The following is an 18,491-nucleotide window of genomic DNA, read 5'->3' as shown; positions in this document are numbered from 1 at the left end:
CCTACCAAGCCCTGCCCCACAATGTACCCATCCAAATGCTTCTTAAATGACACATTTGTACCTGCCCCAGTTCCTCTGGCAGCTCGGTCTGTATACTCACCGCTCTCTGTGTGTAAAAGTTGCCCCCCAGGTCTCTTTTAAATCATTCCTTTCTCACATTAAATCTATGCCCCTTAGTTTTGGACTCCCCTGCCATGGGGAAAAGATTTATCCTCCAATTTATCAATGCCTCTCATAATTTTAAACATCTCAGGAAGGTCAACCCTCATTCTCCTGTATTCCAAGGAAAAAAGGCCTCCTCATTACCCAGACCTTCTAGTCCTGGCAACATCCTTGAAAAATATGTTTTCCTAAATTGCTTTCATTATTGATGTGCTATTGTGTTTTAAAATTGGTTTCCCATTCTAGCTTGGCCAAATTGCTTTACACATCTACACTCAGAGGTCACTTTATTAGGTACACCTGTACACCTGCTCGTTAATGCAAATATCTAATCAGCCAATCATGTGACAGCAACTCAATGCATAAAAGAACATGCAGACAGGGTCCAGCGGTTCAGTTGTTGTTCACACCAAACATCAGAAAGGGGGAGAAATGTGATCTAAGTGACTTTGACCATGGAATGATTGCTGGTGTGTGATGGGGTGGTTTGAGTATCTCAGAAACTGCTGATCTGGGATTTTCACACACAACAGTTTTCAGAGTTTACAGAGAATGGTGCCAAAATACAAAAAAAAATACCCAGTCAGCTGCAGTTCTGTGGGTGAAAATGGCTTGATATGAGAGATGTCAGAGGAGAGTGGCCAGATTGGTTCAAACTGACAAGAAGACAACAGTAACTCAAATACGCAAATACAAGGAATTCTGCAGATGCTGGAAATTCAAGCAACACACATCAAAGTTGCTGGTGAACACAGCAGGCCAGGCAGCATCTCTAAGAAGAGGTACAGTCGACGTTTCGGGCCGAGACCCTTCGTCAGGACTAACTGAATGATGAGCTAGTAAGAGATTTGCCCTCTTTTAGTTAGTCCTGACGAAGGGTCTCGGCTCGAAATGTCGACTGTACCTCTTCCTAGAGATGCTGCCTAGCCTGCTGCGTTCACCAGCAATTTTGATGTGTGTTGCTGGTAACTCAAATACCTGTGTTACAATAGAAGTGTAGAGAAGAGCATATCTGAATGTACAACACATCGAACCTTGAAATGGATGGGTTACAGAAGTACACCAAGAATATACACCCAGTGGCCACTTTATAAGATACAAGAGGTAATGAATAAAGTGGGCACTGAGTGTAGGTTTGTGTTGAATGTAAGAATGTCATCTTTGATTTGACTATGTTGGTCATTAGTACTTCAGATGCCAAAGTAACAAGTCTGTACCTTGTGTCATATAAACCGTTTCCTTTTGTTGTAGTTTCAACCAACCAACAAAGTTGTAAAGTCATTTAGGATGGCTGGTGAGACCCATAACAGAATACTTATGGAAGAGGATGGCTGGTTGTATTTCAATAAATCGGTGGATCGTGAAGAACAAGCTGAATACACCTTACAGGTAAAATGGAAAGACATAAAGAGGTAGGAGCAGAATTTAGAATTGGGCCATTCGGCCCAGTGAGTCTGCTCCACCATTCCATCATGGCTGACTTATTATCCCTTCCAACCCCATTCTCTTGCCTTCTCATAACTGCTGACACATAGAAACATAGAAAACCTACAGCACAATACAGGCCCTTTGGCCCACAATGCCGTGCCGAACATGTACTTACTTTAGAAATTACCTCGGGTTACCCATAGTCCTCTATTTTTCCAAGCTCCATATACCTATTCAGGAGTCTCTTAAAAGACCCTATCATATCTGCCTCCACCATCATCGCCGGCAGCCCATTCCACGCACTCACCAGTCTCTGCCTTAAAAAAAACTTGCCCCTGACATCTCCTCTGTACCTACTTCTAAGCACCTTAAAACTATGCCCTCTCGTGCTAGCCATTTCAGCCCTGGGAAAAAGCCTCTGACTATCCACACGATCAATGCCTCTCATCACCTTATACACCTCTGTCAGGTCACCTCTCATCCTCCGTCGCTCCAAGGAGAAAAGGCCAAATTCACTCAACCTAATCTCATACCCTGACTGATCAAGACCCTATCAATCTCTCCTTTAAATATATCCAATGATTTGGCCTTCGCGGCTGTTCAGACCAATGAATTCCACAAGTTCGCCACCCACGGGCAAAAGATATTCCTTCTCATCACTGTTATAAAAGGACATCTTTGCATTCTGAGGCTGTGCCCTCTGGTCCTAGACTCGTCAGTGTGGGAAACATCCTGTCCACATCCACTTTATTCGTTACATTCCTCTGAGAATGTAACATACACACTCACTGAATTTGCCATTCTGCTATTATTTATATCTCCAGGCAACTTGAATCACTTCCCATCATTCATTTTATTTCTGAAGCCCAATATGCCAACAACTCTATCTACCTGTAATGCCACTTTCAAGGCATAATGGATCTGTCTTCCCAGATCCCTCTGGTCTACTGTACTTTTCAGTACCATACCGCTAATCGCGCAAGTCTTATCCTGGTTTGTCCTCTCAAAGTGCAACACCTCACTCTTGTCTGCATTAAATTCCATCTGCCATTTTCCCACCCATCCAGATCCTGCTGATAGTCTACCTACTGTCCACAACACCCACAATCTGGATGTCATCCGCAAATTTTCCAGTTTAATTTACCTCATTATCATCCAGGCCATTCATCTACTGTAGCTGACAAACAACAACAGACCCAACACCGATCCTTGTGCAAACTACGAGTCACAGGCCTCCAGTCAGAGAAGCAGCCATCTACAACCACTCTCTAGCTTCTCTCACAAAGCCAATGTCTAATCCAATTTACTACCTCATCTCGAATGTCGAGTGACTGAACCTTCTTGACCAGCCTCCCATGTGGGTCACTGTCAAATGCCTTGCTAAAGTTCAGAGAAAACATCCACTGCCTTGCCTTCATGTACTTTCCTGGTAAATTCTTTGACAAGCTTCCAAAGATTGGCCAGACATGACCTACCACAAAAAGCCATGTTGACTATCCCCATCACGAACAAGAGAAAATCTGCAGATGCTGGAAATCCAAATAACCCAAACAAAATGCTCTAGGAACTCAGCAGGCCAGGCAGCACATATCGTCATTTACCTCGCAAACACGAGGAATTCTGCAGATGCTGGAAATTCAAGCAACACACATCAAAGTTGCTGGTGAACGCAGCAGGCCAGGCAGCATCTCTAGGAAGAGGTACAGTCGACGTTTCGGGCTGAGACCCTTCGTCAGGACTAACTGAAAGAAGAGCTAGTAAGAGATTTGAGAGGGGAAGGGGGAGATCCAAAATAATAGGAGAAGACGGGAGGGGGAGGGATGGAGCCAAGAGCTGGACAGGTGATTGGCAAAAGGGATATGAGAGGATCATGGGACAGGAGGCCCAGGGAGAAGGAAAAGCGGGAGGGGGAAAAAACCCAGAGGATGGGCAAGGGGTATAGTCAGAGGGACAGAGGGAGGAAAAAGGAGAGAGAGAGAAAGAATGTGTATATAAATAAATAACAGATGGGGTATGAGGGGGAGGTGGGGCATTAGCGGAAGTTAGAGAAGTCAATGTTCATGCCATCAGGTTGAAGGCTACCCAGACGGAATATAAGGTGTTGTTCCTCCAGCCTGAGTGTGGCTTCATCTTTACAGTAGAGGAGGCTGTGGATAGACATATCAGAATGGGATGTGGAATTAAAACGTGTGGCCACTGGGAGATCCTGCTTTCTCTGGCGGACAAAGCGTAGGTGTTCAGTAAAACGATCTCCCAGTCTGCATCGGGTCTCGCCAATATATAGGAGGCCACATCGGGAGCACCAAACGTCATTTACCTGTACATAAACGAAACAATGTTCCTCTGGACCAAGGTGCACAACGCAGAACACATCAAGCACACACACAAGACATAAGGTAATATTACCTCTAGTAAATTAACAAATAATAAGGTGCATTTACAACACATGTTCAAAAGTAAACAGTACTGATGCTTCGTACGTCATGAGACCTGAGAGGTGACAGGGAGTTCAGTAGTCTCACAGCCTGGGGGAAGAAGTTGTTTCCTATCCTAACAGTTCTTGTCCTAATGCTACGGTACCTGCTGCCTGACGGTTGGGGTTGGATGGATGGGAGGGATCATTGTGGTGCTGAAGGCCTGCATCTGCAGCGTTCCTGATTAATATCCTAGGTGTGTAGAAGAGAGACCCTGGTGATGGTCACAGTAGTCCCTGCAATTCCTCGTAGGGACTTGAGGTCAGCTTTTACAGAGAAAATTTACAAGGATGTTGCTGGGTCTGGAAGACCTGAGTTACAAGGAAAGATTGAATAGGTTAGGATTTTATTCCTTGCAACATAAAAGATTGAGGGGAGATATAACAGAGAGATACAAAATTATGAGGGGTATAAATAGGCTAAATACAAGCAGTATTTTTTCCCATTGAGTTGGATGGGATTACAACCAGAGGTCATGGGTTAAGGGTAAAAGGTGAAATGTTTAAGGGGAACACGAGGGGAAACTTATTCGCTCAGAAGATCATGAGAGTGTGGAACCAGCTGCCAGGGGAAGTGGTGCGTGCGAGCTCGGTTTCAACGTTTGAGAGAAGTTTGGATAGGTACGTGGATGATAGGGGCATGGAGGGCTATGATCCGGGTGGTGACTGATGGGACTAGGTAGCTTAGATGGATCAGCATGGACTAGATGGGCCAAAGGGCCTGTTTCTGTGCTGTAGTTTTATATGACTCTATGTCTTGCAGTTCCCGTATCAGACGGTGATGCAGCTGGTCAGGACACTCTCAATGATGCTCCTGTAAAAATTAGTTAGAATAGAAGCGGGGTTGGGGTTGGGGGGCGGTGGAACCCTCTCTCATCTTAATCTTCTCAGGAAGTGGAGATGCTGCTGCACTTTATTGGCTTAGCTTAGAGCTGAAGTGGACATTTCTCCAAGGCAAATAGTGCAGGCACGTTGGAATGTTGGAGTTTGACTTGCCCCACCTTCACTTCGATCATTCATTGGGTCAACAGATGTATTAAACTGGGTTAATCATTACTAATTTGGTTTCTTTGTATTTAGATAGAAGGCCTCAATGCAGAGAAAAAGGTAGTTGAAGGACCTGTCACAGTGACAATTGTCATTGAAGATATCAACGACAATGTGCCTACGTTTACAGAAACTGAGTACAAAAGTGTTGTGTGGCAGAACTCCAGACCAGGTATGTATCATCTTATAGAGTCATAGTGTCATAGAAAAGTGCAGCACAGAAACAGGCCCTTCAGCCCATCTAGTCCTTGCTAAACCATTTAAACTGCCTCATCCCATCGACCTACACAATAAAGGAGAAGTTTACCATTGCTACATTGGCACCTTAGAACCAGTCGCTTCGGGCAGATGGGGCTCGGCAGCCGTGGGCTGGCAGCTGGTCTAGGAGAAGGAAAACTCTGATCTCCAACCTCCTCTGCTTTGCACCTATACCCACTCATGGGGAAGGCTTTGGGAGTAAATCCTCTGAAGGAAAATTGCAGAGCTGGAGTCCCTAAGGCAGTCGTACATTGAGCTCGATGCTGACTGGCACTTCCTGTGATGCCTGGTGCCAAACTGTATTGGTCACTAACCAGCTGTTTTGATTTGTTGACATTGAGGGAAAGCTTTAAGAGGCTGGTTATGGCACATATTAACCCTCAGCCTTCCAGAAAACCTTGACCTACTCTAATTTACCTACGATACCATCTCCCTGGCCCTACACTCATTTCTGGGATACCTGGGCAGTATGTTAGATTATTGTTTATCGACTACAGTCCTGCCTTCAACACTATTGTGGTGAGCATTCGGCCCATGATGAGAAATGAGGAAGCTGTTAACTCAACAATTGTTTTCATTGCGACAAGCACAAAAACAATCCGGGCATTATGACCCGGGGAGAGAACCCCCTCAGTCTCATACAGATGGGGGAGGCGATTGTCACACACCCTGGTTACCGTCAGGGTGAGCCACAAACATACACGTAAATAACGGTATAACCCAATCTAAAATGTAACAATAAATGAACTTGAACATCCCACCAAAATCCCACAAAAGCATTTTAACCCAAGAGCAATAAATAGCACTGGTCATTAGGAATTCTGGGGTGGGCTGTCCACCACGCACCCCTCCCCCATCTCGGAACACCACACTATTATCGCAAGCAAACTCATCACCCAAACACCAGATCCTGCGAATCAACACCTCCCTCTGCAACTGGATCGTTGATCTTAGGAATTCCCAACCTGGGATCCATAGACCCTTTGCTAAATGGTATTGGTCCATGGCATAAAAAAAGTTGGGAACCCCTGCTTGATTTCCTGACCAACAGACTGCAATCAGTAGGGACGTGCAGCAACACCTCTGGCACGATTATCCTTGATGAAAAGCTGTGTCCCCGTCTCCCTACTCTGCTCCTTCAATACTCTCGACTGGGAGGCTCTATCTCCACCTATAAGTTTGCAGATGACACTGCTGTACTGGGCCATATCTCCAATAACAATGAGTCAGAGTACAGGAGAGTTTAGTGACACCATGTCATGACAACAAGCTTTCCCTCAAGGCCAGCAAATCGAAGAAGCTGGTTGGTGATTTCACTAAGCAGGGCAGTACATATGGCTCCTATCTGTACAGATAGCCTGGATCCAAAACCACTCCTCCCTCCCCATCATCCTCAACACTCGCATGCCCCATCTTGAACATAATACCTACCTTCTGTCTCAATTCTGCACATGCAGTTTCCTTATGCCCAGAGAGTGACTCTGGGCCTGGAGAGACTATTGGTGGCACCTGAACTTCCAGCTCCAGTAGAAGCCATTCTCTCAACTATCCTGACTGTAAACCCCATTTCAAACATCAAAACGATGGCCAGGTGCTTTTTAAAACGACCACAACAAAATAATAGAGTACGACCTTCTAATTCTGGCTTCTTTCAGGTTCTGAAGAAGGATCTTGTTTCAAAACATCAACTCTTTATTGGATCTACTGAGTTCCTCCAGCATTTTGTGTGTGCCGCTCAGGACTTGCATCTGAGGAATCTCTAGTGTTTATTAACACACCTCTTGTTTCACCGACCACCTTCTAGCATGTCCTCCTTCCCCTCCCCTCACCTTCTTTTTCCACCATTTCCCCCCTTCCTTTCCAGTCCTGATGAAGGGTCTCGGCCTGAAGCATCGACTGTTTATTCCCCTCTGTAGATGCTGCCTGACCTGCTGGGTTCCTCCAGCATTTTGCGGATTTTCATCATCTGTAGAATCTCTTGTATCCCCATACCTTTTCCTCCCCCTCACCCCCTCCTCCACCTCACTACGTAGAGCACAGCCTCCACAGGAACAGGCCCCTCAGCCCATAATGTGCTGATCCAATGAAATTAGTAATCAAAAGGACAACCTAACTAATGCTCTCTGCTTACACAATGTCCATATCTTTCCATTTCCCTCACATGCCTGTGCCTATCTAAACGTCTCTTAAAAATCATGAATGCATCTGCCTTTACCACCACTCTAGGTAGCACATTGCAGGCACCCAACACTCTTTGTAAAAAGATATGCCCTACCTTCGCCTTTTCACTTGGACTCACCCTATCACCTTCTCTTCCCCTCCCTCTACTCTTTTCATGTGGCTTCTGCCCCCTTCCTTTCCAGACCTGATGAAGGGTTTTGGCCCAAAACATTGACCTGTTCATTCCCCTCTATAGATGTTCCCTGATTTACTGAATTCTTCCAGAATGTTGTGTGTGTGTTTTGCTCTGGATTTCCGGCATCTGCAGAATGTCTTGTGTTTATAGTTAGATTAGATTAGATTATGAGAACACTCAGTCCTCTTTTGTTGTCATTTAGAAATGCATACATGCATTAAGAAATGATACAATGTTCCTCCAGAGTGATATCACAGAAAACAGGACAGACCAAAGACTGACCCTGACAAAACCACACTGACAAAACCACATAATTATAACATATAGTTACAGCAGTGCAAAACAATACCATAATTTGATAAAGAACAGACCATGGGCACAGTAAAAAAAAGTCTCAAGTCCCGATCGACTCCCGAGTCCCCGATAGCAGGCGGCAAAAGGGAGAAACTCCCTGCCATAAACCTCCAGGGCGCCGACAACAGCCGATGCCTTGGAAGCAGCTGACCACAGCTGACACTGAGTCCATCCGTCTGAAAACTTCGAGCCTCCGACCAGCCTCTCTGAGACAGCCTCCCGAGTGCCATCCTCTGCCGAGCGCCTTTGACCTAGCCCTGGCTGCCGAAACAAGCAAAGCCGAGGATTCGGGGCCTTCTGCTCCAGAGATTCCGGTTACCACACAGTAGCAGTGGCAGCAAAGCGGGCATTTCAGAAGTTTCTCCTCATGTTATAATATATGACAAACAGCTTGCACCGATAGAGCCTGATGCCCAAGATATTTTTTTAATATTCACAGGCAAGCCCTTCATGGAAGTAAAGGCCACAGATTTGGATGATCCCAAGACTCCAAATGGTAAAATTGAATACAGCATCACCCGGCAGGTACCCAGCACAGATCACGTATTGCTTTTCCAGATCGATAAAGATACCGGGGCCATCTCCACTACGGAACAAGGTATGTTGACTTTTTTGTTAACGTTGCAATAGAACTCATAGCTAAATGTTAGCATTCATTTCAAGAGGATGAGAATATAATGCTGAGGCTTTGGTCAGACAACACTTGGAGTACTGTGAGCAGTTTTGGGCCCCTTACCTGAGAAAAGATGCACTGGAATTGAAGTTTGTCCAGAGAAAGTTCACCAGCAACGCAGTGGTTAGAACAATTGATTTTTGCATAGATTTTTACATAGTAGGGGAATTAAGGGTTATGGGGAAAAGGCAGGTAGATGGAGCTAAGTTTATGTTCAGATCAGCCATGATCTTATTGAATGGCGGGGCAGGCTTGATGGGCCGGATGGCCGACTCCTGCTCCTATTTCTTATGTTCTTATGAACAATGCTTAACAGTAGGTTTAATTCATACCATTGCCTGTAAGGAGTTTGTATGTTCTCCCCATGACCACGTGGGCTTCCTCAGAGTGCTCTGGTTTCCTCCCACAGTCCAAAGGTGTATTGGTTGGTATGTCAATTGGTGATTGTAAATTGTCCCGTGATTAGGCTCGGATTAAGTTGGTGGATTGCCGGGCAGTGCGGCTCAAAGGGCTGGAAGGGCCCGTTTCGCACTAAATCTCAGTGAAGAATGATCCCGGGAATGAAAGGGTTCGTGTGTGAGGAGTGTTTGATGGCCCTGTTCCTATAAGATATAGGAGCAGAATGAGGCCATTTCGCCCCTTGCATCTGCTCCACCATTCTATCATGGCTCATTTATTATCCCTCTCAACCCCATTCTCCTGCCTTCTCCCCAAAACCTTTGATACTCCGATTAATCAAGAACCTATCAACCTGTACTCATTAGAGTTTAAAAGAATGAGAGGGTTCGGGCGGGGGGAATCTATTAAATATTTGAAGGCCTAGATAGGGCGCATGTGGAGAGGATGTTTCCTATAGTGGGGGAGTCTAGGACCAGAGGGCCAAGTCTCAGAATACAAGGATTTCCCTTCAGAACAGGGATAGCAGAATTTAATTATCCAGAGGGTGGCGAATCTGTGAAACTCATTGCTACAGGCAGCTGCGGGGGCCAAGTCTTTGGATATGTTTAAAGTGGTGGTTGATGTGTTCTTGATTAGTCAGGGGCTGAGAGGTTTACTGGAAGAAGGCAGAAGACTGGGGTTGAGAGAGATAATAAATCAGCTAAAATTGAATGGCAGAGCAGACTTGATGGGCCGAATGGCCTAATTCTGCTCCTTTGTCTTATGGTTTAAATACAGATTTTAGGTGCAGATAACAAAACCTGCAGTCAGAGTCCCAGATATGGTATCACCAACCTAAGCTAAACTTTGCTGATTAACTTCATTGGAATAAAGACCTCCTCCCCACATTCCCTTCTGATTTCTTACTGAATGTTCATGTATCCCTTCTGCACCTCTGGAATCACCTTGAATGCACATGGGAGGCTCGGTAGTGTGGCGGTTAGCATAATGCCATTATAGCGTCGGCAACTTGGGTTTAATTCCCGCCACTGTTTGGGAAGAGTTTGCATGTTCTCTCCATGACCATGTAGGTTTCCTCCGGGTGATCTGGTTTCCTCCCACAGTCCAAAGATATACTGGTTGGGATTAGTGAATTATGGGCATGCTCTGTTGGCACTGAAAGTGTGGAGGCACTAGCGGGCTGCTCAGTACAACCCCTGCTGGTTTGGTTTGATGCAAGCAATGCATTTTCCTGTATTGTTCAATGTACATGTGACAAATAAAGCTAAATGATCTTTTCTTTTGGGAGGAAGATGCAGTGACATGCAAATGTTTGGGCACCCTTGGGTAGAATTTCTGTTACTGTGAATAGCTAAGTGAGTAAAAGATAAACTGATTTCCAAAAGGCATAAAGTTAAAGATGACACATTTCTTTAATATTTTAAGCAAGAAAACTTCTTTATTTCCATCTTTTACAGTTTCAAAATAACAAAAAAGGAAAAGGGCCCAAAGCAAAAGTTTGGGCACCCTGCATAGTCAGTACTTAGTAACACCCTCTTTGGCAAGTATCACAGCTCATAAACGTTTTTTGTAACCAGCTAAGAGTCTTTCAGTTCTTGTTTGGGGGATTTTTGCCCACTCTTCCTTGCAAAAGGCTTCTAATTCTGTGAGATTCTTGGGCTGTCTTGCATGCACTGCTCTTTTTAGGTCTATCCACAGATTCTCGATGATGGACACTGTGAGGGCCATGGCAAAACCTTCAGCTTGCACCTCTTGAGGTAGTCCATTGTAGATTTTGTGGTGTGTTTAGGTTCATTTATCCTGTTGTAGAAGTCATCCTCTTTTCATCTTTGGCTTTTTTACAGACTGTGATTTTTGCTTCCAGAATTTGATGGTATTTAACTGAATTCCTTCTTCTGTCTACCAGTAAATGTTCCCCATGTCACTGGCTGCAACACAAGCCCAAAGCATGATCGATCCACCCCCGTGCTTAACAGTTGGAGAGGGGTCCTTTTCATGAAATTCTGCACCCTTTTTTCTCCAAACATACCTTTGCTCATTGCGGCCAAAAAGTTCTATTTTAACTTCATCAGTCCACAGGACTTGCTTCCAAAATGCATCAGGCTTGTTCAGATGTTCCTTTGAACCTTTTGAATAGAACTTTTCAAAACCTCAAGAGGCACAAGCTGAAGGTTTTGCCATGGCCCTCACAGTCTCCCGACCTAAACATCATCGAGAATCTGTGGATAGACCTAAAAAGAGCAGTGCATGCAAGACAGCCCAAGAATCTCACAGAATTAGAAGCCTTTTGCAAGGAAGAGTGGGCAAAAATCCCCCAAACAAGAACTGAAAGACTCTTAGCTGGTTACAAAAAACATTTATGAGCTGTGATACTTGTCAAAGGGGGTGTTACTAAGTACTGACTATGCAGGGTGCCCAAACTTTTGCTTTGGGCCCTTTTCCTTTTTTGTTATTTTGAAACTGTAAAAGATGGAAATAAAGAAGTTTTCTTGCTTAAAATATTAAAGAAATGTGTCATCTTTAACTTTATGCCTTTTGGAAATCAGTTTATCTTTTACTCGCTTAGCTACTCACAGTAACAGAAATTCTACCCAAGGGTGCCCAAACATTTGCATGTCACTGTATCTTCCTCCCAAAAGAAAAGACCATTTAGCTTTATTTGTCACATGTACATTGAACAATACAGGAAATCAGTTCATCTTTTACTCGCTTAGGATAGGATAGGATTATGAAGACACGTAGTCCTCTTTTATTGTCATTTAGTAATGCATGCATTAAGAAATGATACATTATTTCCTCCGGTGCGATATCACAAAACACAGGACAGACCAAGACTGAAAAAACTGACAAAACCACATAATTATAACATATAGTTACAACAGTGCAACAATACCATGACTTGATGAAGAAGTCCATGAGCACAGTACAAGTTCAAAGTCTCTCAAATGTCCCACATCTCACGCAGACGAGAGAAGGAAGAAAAACTCTCCCTGCCATGCCGACCACAGTCCGACTCTGAGTCATCCGAAAACTTCGAGCTCTGATCAGCTCTCCGACACCGAGTACTGAGTGCCATCTCTGTCCGAATGATTCGACCTCAATCTCGGTCGCCAAAAGCAGGCAGGGCCAGGGATTTTGAGGCCTACCCTCTGAAAGATTCTCGACCACACAGTAACGACAGCAGCGAACTGGCGTTTCAGAAATGTCTCCAGATGTTCCTCTGTGCTTTCGCTTCCTTTCTCCATCACATCAGAATTGTCCATGGTCCCTATTTAACAGATACGATATCATTTTTCACTAGAGGGCTGCACACACACAGGTGCACCGCCATCTTCTCCTCCCGCCTTTCACAGTAACAGAAATTTTGACCAGGGGTGCCCAAACTTTTGCTTGCCACAGTATATAGAACATAGAACATCACAGGCCCTTCAGCCCATGATGTTGTGTCAATCTTTTAGGTAGATAGTTGAATAGATAGATACTTCATTAATCCCAGAGGAAATTACAGTGTCACAGTAGCATTTTGAGAGCACAGATATACAAATATTAAAAGAGAAGTGGAAAGAATAAAAAAAGTTACCTGAAAAGTAAGAAGTACAAAATTTACAAGTCAAAGAAGACAGGCTTTACAAGATTTCCAAGTTCACACTGATAAGATGGTAGTGCAAGAATTACTGTAATATTATACAGTAATGGGTGCACATTCATAAAGTCGAGGTAAGAAGTGACGTGTACTATTGGACAGGGTGTCCGCGATACTAGGGTGTGGTAAACGGAGCCAAACAGAGCTTGAACAGAGGGTGATAACAGTCTAACAGAAGGGCATCATCACTTCCCCGGCTACGGGTTGACTCATTATAGAGCCTAATGACCGAGGGTAAGGATGACCTCATATAGCGCTCTTTGGAACAGCATAGTTGTCTTAGTCTGTTACTGTAAGTTTTAACCTACATTGAACTCAATCCAACCCTTCCCTCCCACATAGCCCTACATTTTATATCATCCAGGTGCCTATCCAAAAGTTAAGAAAGCTTATGGGGTGTTAGCTTTCATAAGTTGAGGGATAGAGTTTAAGAGTCGTGATGTAATGATGCAGCTCTATAAAACTCTGGTTAGGCCACACTTGGAGTACTGTGTCCAGTTCTGGTCGCCTCACCATAGGAAGGATGTGGAAGCATTGGAAAGGGAGGAGATTTATCAGGATGCTGCCTGGTTTAGAGAGTATGCATTATGACCAGAGATTAAGGGAGCTAGGGCTTTACTCTTTGGAGAGAAGGAGGATGAGAGGAGACATGATAGAGGTGTACAAGATAATAAGAGGAATAGATAGAGTAGATAGCCAGCGCCTCTTCCCCAGGGCACCACTGCTCAATACAAGAGGACATGGCTTTAAGGTAAGTGGTGGGAAGTTCAAGGGGGATATTGGAGGAAGGTTTTTTACTCAGAGAGTGGTTGGTGCGTGGAATGCACTGCCTGAGTCAGTGGTGGAGGCAGATACACTAGTGAAGTTTAAGAGACTACTAGACAGGTATATGGAGGAATCTAAGGTGGGGGCTTATATGGGAGGCAGGGCTTGAGGGTCGGCACAACATTGTGGGCCGAAAGGCCTGTACTGTGCTGTACTATTCTATGTTCTATCTCAAATAACCATAAGGTACCTACCTCTATCACCAGCCCTGGTAGAATGTTCCATGCACCAACCACTCCCCGTTTAAAAAAAATTAAATCACCTCTGACATCCTTCCCTATACTTTCCTCCAATCATCTTAAAATTATGCCCCGTGGTATTAGACATTTCTACCCTGGGAAGAAGTGTCTAGTTATCCAGTCAATCTGTGCCTCTTTTCTTCTTGTATGCCTCTGTCAAGTCACCTCTCATCCTCCTTCACTCCAAAGAGAATAGCCCTACTAGTAGTGGTTTTAGAGGGATGAGTGGGGATCTCACTGAGAACTTTCGAATGTTGAAAGCCTGGACAGAGTAGATGTGGAAAGGATGTTTCCCATGGTGGGGGAGTTTGAGACAAGAGGGCACAGCCCCAGGATAGAGGGGCGTCCATTTGAAACCGAGATATGGAGGAATTTCTTTAATCAGAGGGCGGTGAGTGTGTGGAATTTATTATCACACGGCATCAAAGGCTATGGGGAGAAGACCATCAGACATCAGGGCCAAATTAGGCCATTTGGCCCATCGAATCTGCTAAGCCATTCAATCATGGCTGATCTTTATTCCCCTCCTTAGCACCCCTCCCTGGCCTTCCCTCCATAACCTTTGATGCCATATCCAATCAAGAGCCTATTAATCTCTGCCTTAAGTACACCCAACGACCTGGCCTCCAAAGCTGCCTGTGGCAATAAATTCCACAGATGCTCCACCCTCTGGCTAAGGAAATTTCTCTGGATCTCTGTTTTGAAAAGGCGCCCCTCTATCCTGAGGCTGTGCCCTCTTGTCCTAAACTCTCCAACAATGAGAAATGTCCTTTCCACATTTACACTGTCCAGGTCTTTCAACATTTGAAAGGTTTCAATGAGATCTCCCCTCTTCTTTCTAAATTCCAGCGAGTACAGATGTAGAGCTATCAAATGTTCCTCGTATGATAGCACTTTAATTCCTGGAATCATCCTTTGTGAACCACCTCTGAACCCTCTCCAATGCCAGCACATCTTTTCTTAGATGAGAAGCCCAGAAGTGTTCACAATACTCAAGGTGAGGCCTCACCAGCCTTATAAAGCCTCAGCGTCACATCCTTGCTTTTGCATTCTAGACCTCTTGAAATGAATGCTGACTCTCTCGCTGACCCCTACCAATCAGTCAATACTCTAACCATGCCAGTAATTTTCCTGTCATACCATGGGTTCTAAGTTTGGTAAGCAGCCTCATGTGTGGCATCTCCTCAAAGGCCTTCTGAAAGTCCAAATATACAACATCCACTACATTCCTTTTACCTATCCTACTTGTAATCTCCTCACAGAATTCGAACAGGTTCATAAGGCAAGATTTTCCCTTAAGGACCCCATGCTGACTTTGTCCTATCTTGTCCGGTGTCACCAAGTACTCCATAACCTTATCCTTAACAATTGACTCCAATATCTTTCCAACCACTGAGGTCAGGCTAACTAGTCTATAATTTCCTTTCTGCTGCCTTCCTCCTTTCTTAAAGAGTGGAGCAACATTTGCAATTTTCCAGTCCTCTGGCACCATACCAGAGTCCAATGATTTTTGAAAGATCATTTCTAATGCCACCATAATCTACCTCTTTCAGAACCCTAGGGTGCAGTTCCTCTAGTCCGGGTGACTTATGTACCTTCAGGTCTTTCAGCTTTTTGAGCACCTTCTCCCTTGTAATAATAACTGTATTCACTTCTCTTCCCTCACACCCTTCAACAGCTGGCACACTGCTAGTGTCTTCCACAGTGAAGACTGATGCAAAACACTCATTTAGTTCATCTGCCATCTCCTTGTCCCCCGTTATTATTTCTCCGGTCTCATTTTCTAGTGGTTCTACAGCCACTATCATCTTTTTTTATTTTTTTTTACATACTCAAAGCTTTTACTATCCACTTTGATATTATTTGCTAGCTTGCTTTCATATTTCATCTTTTCCCTCCTAATGTTTCTTTTAGTTGCTCTCTGCAGGTTTTTAAGTTTCCCAATCCTCTATCTTTCTGCTAATTTTTGCTTTGTTGTATGCCCTCCCTTATGCTTTTACATTAGCTTTGACTTCCCTTGCCATCCACAGTTGTACTATTTTGCCGTTTGAGTATTTACATAGAAACATAGAAACATAGAAAATAGGTGCAGGAGTAGGCCATTCGGCCCTTCGAGCCTGCACCGCCATTTATTATGATCTTGGCTGATCATCCAACTCAGAACCCAGCCTTCCCTCCATACCCCCTGACCCCTGTAGCCACAAGGGCCATATCTAACTTCCTTTTAAACATAGCTAATGAACTGGCCTCAACAGTTTGCTGTGGCAGAGAATTCCACAGATTCACCACTCTCTGTGTGAAGAAGTTTTTCCTAACCTCGGTCCTAAAAGGCTTCCCCTCTATCCTCAAACTGTGACCCCTCGTTCTAGACCTCCCCAACATCGGGAACAATCTTCCTGCATCTAGCCTGTCCAATCCCTTTAGGATCTTATACGTTTCAATCAGATCCCCCCTCAATCTTCTAAATTCCAACGAGTACAAGCCCAGTTCATCCAGTCTTTCTTCATATGAAAGACCTGCCATCCCAGGAATCAATCTGGTGAACCTTCTTTGTACTCCCTCTATGGCAAAGATGTCTTTCCTCAGATTAGGGGACCAAAACTGCACACAATACTCCAGGTGTGGTCTCACCAAGGCCTTGTACAACTGCAGTAGTACCTCCCTGCTCCTGTACTCGAATCCTCTCGCTATAAATGCCAGCATACCGTTCGCCTTTTTCACCGCCTGCTGTACCTGCATGCCCACTTTCAATGACTGGTGTATAATGACACCCAGGTCTCGTTGCACCTCCCCTTTTCCTAATCGGCCACCATTCAGATAATAATCTGTTTTCCTATTTTTGCCACCAAAGTGGATAACTTCACATTTATCCACATTAAATTGCATCTGCCATGAGTTTGCCCACTCACCCAACCTATCCAAGTCACCCTGCATCCTCTTAGCATCCTCCTCACTGCTAACACTGCCACCCAGCTTCGTGTCATCCGCAAACTTGGAGATGCTGCATTTAATTCCCTCATCCAAGTCATTAATATATATTGTAAACAACTGGGGTCCCAGCACTGAGCCTTGCGGTACCCCACTAGTCACTGCCTGCCATTCTGAAAAGGTCCCGTTTATTCCCACTCTTTGCTTCCTGTCTGCTAACCAATTCTCCACCCACACCAATACCTTACCCCCAATACCGTGTGCTTTAAGTTTGCACACTAATCTCCTGTGTGGGACCTTGTCAAAAGCCTTTTGAAAATCCAAATATACCACATCCACTGGTTCTCCCCTATCCACTCTACTAGTTACATCCTCAAAAAATTCTATGAGATTCGTCAGACATGATTTTCCTTTCACAAATCCATGCTGACTTTGTCCGATCATTTCACCGCTTTCCAAATGTGCTGTTATCACATCCTTGATAACTGACTCCAGCAGTTTCCCCACCACCGACGTTAGGCTAACCGGCCTATAATTCCCCGGTTTCTCTCTCCCTCCTTTTTTAAAAAATTTCTTCATTTTTGAAATATATCTATCCTGCACCTTCCTCCATTTTCCCAGAAACACACACCATTGCTGCTCTGCTGACATCCCTGCCTGCATCTCCTTCCCATTTACTTTGGCCAACTCCTCTTTCATACCATTGTAATTTCCTTTAATCCACTGAAATACTGCTATGTCAGACTTCACTTTCTCCTTGTCAAATTTCAAGTTAAACTCAATCATATTGTGATCACTGCCTCTTAAGGGTTCTTTTACTGAAAACTCCCTAATCACCTCTGGTTCATTACATAACACCCATTCCAGTATAGCTGATCCCCTAGTAGGCTCAACGACAAACTGCTCTAAAAAGCCATCTCACAGGCATTCAACAAACTCACTCTCTTGAGATCCATTACCAACCTGATATTCCCAGTCGACTTGCATGCTGAAAACTCCCATGATTATTATTACATTGCCCTTTTTACAGAAGGCTGGAGAGGGGCTAAGGAGGGGAAAAAAGGATCAGCCATGATTGAATGGTGGAGCAGACTCGATGGGCCAAATGGCCTTGTGGCCTTATGGTCTTTTATTTTGTGTTACTGTAGGAAATAAGCATAGTTGTCCAGAATGTACTGATTTGGGATAAATTATCACAGAGTCTGAATCATAGCACTTTCCTATGGTGGGGGAGTGTAAGATCAGACGACACAGCCTCAGAATTGAGGGGTGTACATTTAGAATGGAGAAGAGGAGGTATTTCTTTAGCCAGGGGGGTGGTGAATCTGTGAAGTTCACCTCTGCAGGCAGCTGTGGAGGCGAAGTCACTTGGCATATTTAAGGCAGAGTTTGATATATTCTTAACTAGTCAGGGCATTAAGTGATACTGGGAGAGGGCAGGAGATTGGGGCTGAGAGGAAAAATAGATCAGCCGTGATGAAATGGAGGAGCAGATTCGACGGGCCAAACGGCTTATCCTGTTCCCAATAGCTATTGGTCTTCTGGGAATCAGAACTGAATTAGAATCCAGATTAATATCACTGGCATACGTCATGTTTTGTAGCAGTAATAAGGTGCAATGCGTCATGAAAAAATCTACCAATCACCATGCAGAAAATATATATAGAATTAAATTAAATAAGCAGTGTAAATAGAGAGCATAAGAA

General features: G+C 44.4%; 1 protein-coding gene across 1 annotated transcript in view; it reads left to right on the top strand.

Annotated features, from left to right (window-relative positions):
- cdh17 (cadherin 17, LI cadherin (liver-intestine)) overlaps nucleotides 1-18,491 on the top strand; it is a 168,015-nt gene that overhangs the window by 56,954 nt on the left and 92,570 nt on the right. Inside the window, exons 4-6 of the mRNA XM_063067108.1 lie at nucleotides 1,414-1,551; nucleotides 5,144-5,282; nucleotides 8,518-8,676. Coding sequence (XP_062923178.1) covers nucleotides 1,414-1,551; nucleotides 5,144-5,282; nucleotides 8,518-8,676 — 436 coding nt within the window. The remainder of the gene's footprint in view (nucleotides 1-1,413; nucleotides 1,552-5,143; nucleotides 5,283-8,517; nucleotides 8,677-18,491) is intronic.

Source organism: Mobula hypostoma, chromosome 1, assembly GCF_963921235.1.
Source record: "Mobula hypostoma chromosome 1, sMobHyp1.1, whole genome shotgun sequence".
NCBI lineage: Eukaryota > Metazoa > Chordata > Chondrichthyes > Myliobatiformes > Myliobatidae > Mobula > Mobula hypostoma.
This window is presented reverse-complemented; position numbering and strand designations above follow the sequence as displayed.